The following is a 9,163-nucleotide window of genomic DNA, read 5'->3' on the forward strand; positions in this document are numbered from 1 at the left end:
TGCAGCTGTTTGATATGGTGAGTTTCCAACTAATGCATCTGTTTGCATAGATTTTGTGTATTTGCTACAGAATATTTTTGTATAATTATGTTGATAGCAATATTAAAATTATTTTCTCTCTATTTTCTCTAAACGCAAATAAATAAATAAATGAAGATTATGCATAAAAACATCCTCGTACATTTTGTATTCTTTATAATAGACCTTTAAAATCCATTTCCTATTTATTTTTAAGCATGCCCCACTTAAACTGTGATAAACACTTCTTCAGCAGCACTCCACACAGAAGTGCTCTACTGCTCTCTCAAGGACACTGAGTAGCAATGCACCCACTATAGTGATTCATGGCTTCTGCAGCATTCTGCACAGAATAGAATACAATACAATAGAATGCAATACAGTAGGTTTGTAGTAAATGTTGTATGTACAGTTTTAAGACATATGAGTGTGTGTAGGTGCAATATGAGTGTGTTACTGTGTGCAATATGTGCAATATACAGAACTATGTACAATACAGTACATAACTGAGCTGTGCTGAAATATTATGCTATTTACTGGATAGATTTTTAGCCTAGCTGTGAGAAATACAATAAATAGCTTACTAACTATAAACACATCTGGTGAATTGGTGGGATAGAAGGCTATTTATAAGAAACATTAGACATGAAAATGATAGGTTAACATAAAAGTAAGTTGAAATTAGATGAAAGACATTGGCTAACTATGAAATCATAATTCAATTTTAATCTAATATTTTCTACTTCATCTCATAATGATGATTTAATATGTCACAATTGTGACTTTTTATCTCTTTATGACTTAGTAGCCTTAGTAGTAAGGTAAATTTTATAAATTAGACATCTTTGTGACATAAACATGTAACAAGTCATTGTTTTAATAATGCGATTCCATACACGATAGCAGTTGAACAGTTGAGCCACTCCAGTTTAAAAAAATATATAAATATCCAAAAGTTAAAAATAAAATCAATGCGTTTGTTGTAAAAACAGGAAGCCAGAAGCAACTGAAGTGTTTTTCTTTATGCACAAGCGTTTAACGTTCATGCATGAACAGGAGTACATTTTAAGTGAAGTATACTATCCATTTTTAATAACCTGAACGTAAATCACGAAATTGCACGAAATTACTGCTGTTGCTTGGGCTTGTGTTGCACCTCCAGTGCCGCAGGTGGCGCCATTTGAAATTAACGTTCTAAACTCTGCGACGTCACGTGACACAATATGCCTTTTTGAAACTGTAACGAAGCCGAGTAAACCAAACTTATCTAAAGCCAAGGATTATGATATAGCTTAAAAAAAACGGGTTTGCTCAGTTCTGTGATTTTGTGTGTACTACTGCCAAAAAAATAGACGTTAAATGGAAGGCCAATTCTTTAGTTCGTCCTGGTAAAAGGGAGTAGAACTGGTAGAACTATGAAATCATGAACCAGTAACGTTCGCGTTATTCCAGCACGTAAAAAATCTATTCAATTATTTCAGTAAATCGTTCGTAAAGATGGCGAGCCCGTTGCTGGAGTATGAGACAGAGATGTTTCTGAGTTTGTTCAGCACAGACGGGCTGCTGATCAGCGCTGAGGGGCTCGGGATCGACCGCCTTCTCTTACACTTCATGAGAGTGTATTCAGAGGAGGGCAGCCTGGTGCTCCTGTTAAACACAACCACTCCTGAACAGGTGGGTCAGCCCGAGTGATCCTGTTATACTGAGAGATAATTATTATGCATGTCGTTTGTGTATGTTACTATGTTCATGTGTACTGCAAATGACGTAAAAAGTGATACGAAAGGTTGTAAACCTGATTGAAAGGCTACAGAATCTACACCATGCACGGACATTTTCATTATATGCATTGCATTGTTATGCTTAAGCCTGTAAAGCCTAAAATATGAAATAATAATAAATAAAAAAATCGAATCTTTTGAAATGGATCGCTTTATTGAACCTTTAGACAAAATGTTTATATTGAGTGTAAGTGAGAATAACAAGGGAAAAACACAATCAGTTTTTTTTTCTTCAGTTGCCCAGAGCAAAAATATGCAATTTGGTGCAGGTGTTGTTATTTCTAAGGCCGAAAGGTACGATGCAATTTTGATAGATTGTAATGTAAATCAATATAGCAGTCTACTTAAATAAAACGCTTGTAAATATCATTCGTCAATCTATATATCTAAATGATATCTATTAATAATACATAATATGATATTGAAATGCTTAGTTTCATTGCCAAGCTCTGTAGTTTTAATTGTGGGGGGAAAGAAATATTATTAAATGCTAGGCATTGCTAATTCAAAGATACAAAAAAAAAAAACTGTGACTTGAAGGTGGACGTTTTTAGAATTATATTTTACTTATTAAAAAAAAAAGTAAAAAGCTTTGGTCATGTTCATAATTTTTGAGGCCTTTGTCATTCATGTATCATATATGATACAATAGTCTGTAGGATAAAGTGATTCAATAATAATGATGATGAATGTGTTTGCCTGTTGAAGGAGTATTTTACAGAGCAGCTCCGTGCTGAAGGGGTGAGCCATCTTCCCCAGACTGTGACCAGTGATGTGCATAATAATGAAAGATACAATGTGTACACTAAAGGAGGAGTTCTCTTCGTGACCAGCCGAATCCTAGTGGTGGACTTCCTTACGGACCGAATTCCTGCTCACCTCATAACAGGTCAGTGGAGCTATGCAGACGTTTTTCAATAATGTGTTGCTGGACTAAATTGTCTTAATGTGTATTTGAACAGGAATCCTGGTGTATCGTGCGCATAAGATCATTGAGTCTTGTCAGGAGGCTTTCATTCTGAGACTTTATCGGCAGAAAAACAAGACGGGGTTCATCAAGGCCTTTACTGACAAAGCCACATCCTTCTCTTCTGGCTTCTGTAAAGTCGAGCGTGTCATGAGAAACCTGTTTGTAAAGAAGCTCTTTCTTTGGCCAAGGTATGACATTTTATTTTTTGTTTTACTCTGAGTATTTATGATTTTTGTTGGAGCATGTTGTTTATAAAACAGGTGTATTTGCAATCTGCTAGATTTCAAGCATCAGTAAACACAACGCTGGACAAACACAAGCCGGATGTGGTGGAGCTGCATGTGTCTCTGACTCCAGCGATGAGAGCCATTCAGAGCTCTATTCTGGACATCATGAACGCCTGCTTGAAAGAGCTGAAGCGCTACAACCCCACGCTGGAAGCAGAAGACCTCTCTCTGGAGAACAGCCTGGGAACTTCCTTTGAGAAAGTGAGAAAATACATTTCATAGTGCTGTTGATGATACTGTACATTTAAAAATAAAAAATCCAACAACATACAAGAATAAGAATAAATAATACTGATTTTCATATTTCACAAAATCATTTATTATTTTATTCATTTGTTTCTTTTCTACTCTGTGACCATAAATTTTGATCTTAAATTGACTATGGTTATTACTAACATATTGACTGTTTATTAGTACTTATAAAGCACATACTCTGCATAACCATATTCTACTTCCCCAATTCTACCCAATACCTAGAATTAACAACTAACTTATTAACTGTTAACAAGCAGCCAATTAGAACTTTGAGAATTAGAACTTTGAGGCAAAAGTCTCAGTTAATGGTTTGTCAATAACTAGAATTGGACCCTAAAGAAAGTTTAATAATATAATGTATATGTGTATAGTATATTTGTTATATATTTATTTATATGTAATATAAATAAAATATGATACTATTATGTAAATTAATAGATTTTTTATTTATTTTAATAGTGTTTAATTATTTGTATAAAAATCACATTATTCATTGTTCTGTACTATGTAAAAATAAAAAAAAAATCACAATAACACAAAAACATTTTTATTTTCACTAGTTTCAGTATTATTTCAAATGCAGCAATAATAATAATTACATTATTTTATAATAGTTATAAAAATATTCTAAATGGTAATTATATCAAGTAATAGTTATATATGAATGATTTTATTTATTCTTAAATTAAAGTGCCCCATTATGGATTTTTTGAAAATTACCTTTAATGCATTGTGTGACAAGTGAATGAAAAAATCCTGCAAAGTTTTAAATCTGAAACTGCACCGTGTGTAAATATATTGTCTCTTAAAAGAAAGAGTCCACACTGAATCATTGAAACGAGTCGTTTTTTTAAAACAAATCCTAAGCCTTCTCATGTTGACATCCACGTGAAACATTAGCATATTGCCCGCCCACTTGTTGCACGCACAGACCCTGGAAAAAATGAAAATGCAAATTCATTCTTTGCCACTATGAGTGGCTTTTGGAGCGTTAAAAATGTCAGTTTCCCTGGTAACGCTGTACACAAAACAGCACTGGCTCACAAACGCTGATTTATCAGGCATTACAGACATGATGAAATTAAAATGAAATCGACCAATCACCAATCGGACCAATCACCGCAAATTTGCGTCACGCAAAGGAGGGGTTTGGAAAAATGTATCGTATGACCAACTCGTTTGGGAGTCGTTGAGCAAGTAATGTACAAAATAAATGCATATTATATAACAGTGTAAGTGTGGTCCCACTTTATATTAGATGGCCTTAACTATGATGTACTTACATTTAAATTAATCATTTGATACAATGCATTTATTGTGTACATACATGTTTTTACATTGTAATTATAATTTTCAAAATACTTGGATGAAATTACATCTGTAATTTCTGTAATTACATTTATAGCTACACTGTTGACCCATCCCATACAGTTTAATGCACCCTTAAACCTACCCATACCACCAAACCTGTCCTAACCTTAACCAAGACAAAAGCAGTAAAACAATCATGCAATATTATATGAACACAATTACATTGTACTTATTTTTTGACGTAAGTACAGAGCAGTTAAGGCCACTTAATATAAATTGAGACCAAACGTTTTTTTGACCTTGCATGCATGTCAACCTGTTGCTGGGAACTCCCAAAACCAGAATATGAACCTTTCATAAATAGGGGCACTTTAATTATTAAAAAGTGCTGTATTGCTGAGGCAAATATAAATAAGAAATTATTTCAAAACAATTTAAAGCAAAAAGAAAGCAATAAAACAAAAAAGAAAGATTAACTTATAAATTGTGAGTTGCTGACCAAGGTTTTTTTTTTTTTTTTTTTTTTTTTTTTTTTTTTTATGTAGACAATTCGTCATTATCTTGACCCACTGTGGCATCAGCTGGGGTCCAGGACCAAATCCCTCGTTCAGGACCTGAAGATTTTAAGAACCCTTCTTCTCTACCTCACTCAGTACGACTGTGTCACCTTCCTCAATCTGCTGGAGTCTTTGAGAACCAGCCAGAAAAGCTTTGGTAGTAATTCAGGTACAGTCAGCTGATCTGCTGCTCTGTTTGAACTCTTTGAAGATGAAGCAAGTTATAGTCAGTAAAGCTCAACTGATTCTTTTTTTTTTTCATCCTGTTCTGAATCAGGTTGGTTATTCTTGGACTCGAGCACATCGATGTTTGTAAATGCTCGCAGTCGCGTGTATCGCGTTCAGGAGTCAAAGAAGAAACTTAAAGTCGGAGAGACTGACCAGAAACAAAGTGCACTAGGTACATGTATATTTTGTCTTCTAAAAGGTGTTCACATACTTTGTTTCAGATTTTTAATACACGTGCATACTAGTATCATCTTTTCTATTTATGTATTAAACTAGCCCCTCCAATAAGAGAGCTTGTGCTTGAAAAAAATCCAAAATGGGAAGCGCTAACAGAGGTACTACAGGAGATTGAGAAAGAAAACAGCACCTCTGAGCATGAACCGGGTAAAACCATTTAACAGTAAAGTGTTTCATGATAACCATTCAAATGCAAATCATCAAGTTAAATTTGTTGTCTGTACACTAGGCCGTGTGTTGATATGTGCCAGTGATGACAGGACATGCGCTCAGCTGAAAGAATTTATCCAAAAAGGAGCAGAGCACCTTCTGAATCGGCTTTATTCACGCACCATTGGAAAAGAAGATCCTCAGCCTGATTTGCTGAAGCTTGACAAAGGCTGGCCCAAGAAGGACTCCGCTAAGAGCAAAGGGAAAAATGGGCGGCCGAAAAAACCCAAAGCCAGCTCAAAGAGACTAACAAAGAATGAGAGGCCGTCAAAAGTCAGGCAGGAAGATGGAGCTGAAAAGGACATAATTGGAAACAGTGAAGATGAAGGAAGGATGGCGGAAGAGGAAGAGGAAGAAGAAGAAGAGATTCTTCTTGATCTCTCTTCAGATGACTACTATGGCATTCTTAAAGAGCCGTTGACTGTCATTCACCCGTTGAAGGGTTGCAACGACCCGTACAGTTTGACACGGGTGTTGCAAGAAGTTGACCCCATGTTTGTTGTTTTGTATGATGCTGAACTCAGTTTTGTGCGGCAGCTTGAGATTTATAAAGCCAGCAGACCAGGAAAACCTCTCCGGTGTGTATATTGGCATGGAGCAAAAGTATATTCTAAGAAACAATTAATAGTACTTCAAGTTTGGGCTCGGTATGATTTTTACAATATTTATGAAATAACTTGTGCTGACCAAGATGGCATTTGTTTGATCAGAAATACAGTAAACGGGTAATATTGTCTCACATTATTACAATTTAAAATAACCGTTTTCTATTTTAATATATTTTAAAATGGCAAATTTTGTAATTGTAAAGAAAATTCAGTGCCATATGATCCTTCAGAAATCATTCTATTATTTTGATTTGGTGTTTAAGAAGTGTTTTTTGTTATTATTGTAAATCTTGAAAAGATTATTTGATGAATAGAAAGTTCAAAAGAACAGCATTCATTTGAAACGAAGGTTTTATAATATTATAAATGTCTTTTTAATGTGACTTGAATTTAATGCATCTTTACTACTTAAAAGTAGTATTTCTATTTGAAGAAAAAAAAAGTATTTCTTATATTAAATAAATAATGAATACATCTATATCTAATAGATTTAACTCTCCTGATTGTTTCCCCCTCATGTTTAGTGTGTATTTTCTTATATATGGAGGCTCGACAGAGGAACAGAGGTATCTTACAGTCTTGAGCAAAGAAAAACAAGCATTCGAGTACCTCATAAGGTTAGCTCAATATTTCCTATTTATCTGAGGGAAAAAAATTCAACTGCATTATCTTTTCGTATCACCGCTTATTTTAAAAGCTGCTGTTTTCTTTTTAAAATAGGGAAAAGGCCAGCATGGTTGTGCCAGAAGAGAGAGAGGGTAGGGAAGACACCAACCTAGATCTGGTCCGCAGTCAGGAACCTGCAAATGCCACCACAAACACCCGCAAAGCAGGTAAACCTTCATTCTTCTCTGTGATGTATTCATGCAATATGGTTTTGACAGTTCAACATGTAATGTGCTGAATAATGGTTTATATGTTCAATTAGGGGGTCGTGAAGAGGTTAAAGAGCCTCAGCGAATCATAGTTGACATGCGGGAGTTCCGCAGTGAACTTCCTTCCCTTCTTCATCAACGGGGTCTCGACATTGAACCCATCACCTTAGAGGTTGGCGACTACATACTGACTTCAGAGATCTGCGTGGAGCGCAAAAGTGTCAGCGACCTCATTGGTTCCCTGCAGAGTGGGCGTCTCTACACACAGTGCCTCTCTATGACTCGATTCTATCGCCGTCCCGTGCTGCTTATCGAGTTTGACCCAGCAAAGCCTTTCTCCCTGGTGGCCCGCAGTGACTTTCGTCAGGAGATCTCTGCCAGTGACATCACCTCCAAACTGACCCTCCTCACCCTCCATTTCCCCCGCCTGAGGCTGCTCTGGTGCCCGTCTCCCTACGTGACAGCAGAGCTGTTTCAGGAGCTCAAACATGGCCGCCAGGAGCCTGACGCTGCTACAGCTCAGGCCGTCACTGCGGAATCAGAGACTGTGACGGAATCAGCAGACCTGTACAACCCCGGCCCTCACGATTTCTTGCTCCGTATGCCTGGAGTCAATGTGAAAAACTTCAAGAGCATTATAAAACATGCTTCCTGTCTGGCTGATCTAGTAACCTTTAGTCAGGAAAAGCTCAGTGAGGTATTGGGCAGTAGTAGCAACGCCAGGCAGCTTTATGAATTCCTGCACAATCCAATGGATGTGGTGCCTGTTCAGAAAAACAAGTAGACATCGTAAAGAAGAACATTATTTGTATCATAATATCAGGTTTGGTAATTGTGCCTATTTATTATAAAATTGTTGTATAAAATGCAGTGAGTGAATTATTGTATTTCTGAATATTTAAAGGGATAGTTCAGCTAAAAATGAAAAATTTGTCATTACTCACCCTCATGTCGTTCCAAACTTGTAAGACCTTCGTTCATCGTTGAAATACATATTAAGATATTTTTGATAAATACCGATAGCTATTTGATGCTCCCATAGACAGCTAAGATCCTAACACAATCAAGGTCCAGAAAGGTCCCGAACGTAGTAAGGACATTTGTTCAATCATAATATGGGAGTACGAAGCTACGAGAATAATTTGTGTGTGCAAAGAAAACAAAAATAATGAATTTATTCAACAATTCATCTCCTACGCGTCACCCTGTAGCGCCATTTTGGAGAGTATCAGATATACGTGAATATGTTGTTTATGCTTTGATTTGAATTTAAACAATGTATCTGCGTACATATTATGTATGCCACCAGGGTAATGCGGAGGAGACTAATTGTTGGATAAAGTCAATTTTTTTGTTTTCTTTGCACACAAAAAGTATTCTCGTAGCTTTGTGAAATTACGATTGAACCACTGATGTCACGTGGTTTATTTTAACAATGTCCTTTCTACGTTTCTGGACCTTGATAGTTTTTGATCTTTGCTGTCTATTGGAGCTTCAGAAAGCTCTCGGATTTCATCAAAAATATCTTAATTTGTGTTCCGAAGATGAACGAATGTCTTACAGGTTTGGAACGACATGAGGTTGAGTAATTAATGACAGGATTTTCACTTGGGTGAACTATCCCTTTAAAAATGAAATGCCTTGTTTGTTAAAATCAAACTTTCCAGTTTGAAATGACATTGCTGTGTTATATTTAAATGCAGTTATTTGCTTGTTTTAAAATGTAATATTTTCATTGGCAAATTCCACTGTTAGAAAAAGTTAACATTTTTGTCATGAATAAAATAAATTATTTCTGTAATTATCTCTGTGTATTCAACACAAAA

At 35.9% G+C, this 9,163-nt stretch overlaps 1 protein-coding gene across 2 annotated transcripts; it reads left to right on the top strand.

Annotated features, from left to right (window-relative positions):
* The first annotated feature begins 1,166 nt into the window (after positions 1-1,166).
* On the top strand, positions 1,167-9,141 carry ercc4 (excision repair cross-complementation group 4). 2 transcript variants are annotated; one of them, XM_026276788.1, is made up of 11 exons: positions 1,167-1,692; positions 2,508-2,688; positions 2,762-2,957; positions 3,050-3,257; positions 5,168-5,348; positions 5,457-5,579; positions 5,684-5,791; positions 5,874-6,432; positions 6,987-7,079; positions 7,183-7,295; positions 7,391-9,141. In XM_026276788.1, exons 1-11 carry the CDS (start codon positions 1,516-1,518, stop codon positions 8,119-8,121), a joined length of 2,670 nt encoding a protein of 889 aa, XP_026132573.1. In that variant the 5' UTR covers positions 1,167-1,515; the 3' UTR covers positions 8,122-9,141. The 2 variants fall into 2 exon arrangements, with proteins under 2 accessions (XP_026132573.1, XP_026132574.1); XM_026276789.1 differs by having other exon boundaries at positions 1,560-1,692; positions 2,611-2,688.
* The last annotated feature ends 22 nt before the right edge of the window (positions 9,142-9,163 follow it).

Source organism: Carassius auratus, chromosome 12 (assembly GCF_003368295.1).
Source record: "Carassius auratus strain Wakin chromosome 12, ASM336829v1, whole genome shotgun sequence".
In the NCBI taxonomy this organism is placed as follows: Eukaryota; Metazoa; Chordata; class Actinopteri; order Cypriniformes; family Cyprinidae; genus Carassius; species Carassius auratus.

Bases quoted from the DNA above. Each gene is read 5' to 3' on its own strand.
- ercc4 (XM_026276788.1), top strand. From the start codon at position 1,516: ATGGCGAGCCCGTTGCTGGAGTATGAGACAGAGATGTTTCTGAGTTTG. The intron at 5,580-5,683 runs GTACATGTATAT...GTATTAAACTAG, and splicing joins CCAGAAACAAAGTGCACTAG to CCCCTCCAATAAGAGAGCTT. The intron at 5,792-5,873 runs GTAAAACCATTT...TCTGTACACTAG, and splicing joins CACCTCTGAGCATGAACCGG to GCCGTGTGTTGATATGTGCC.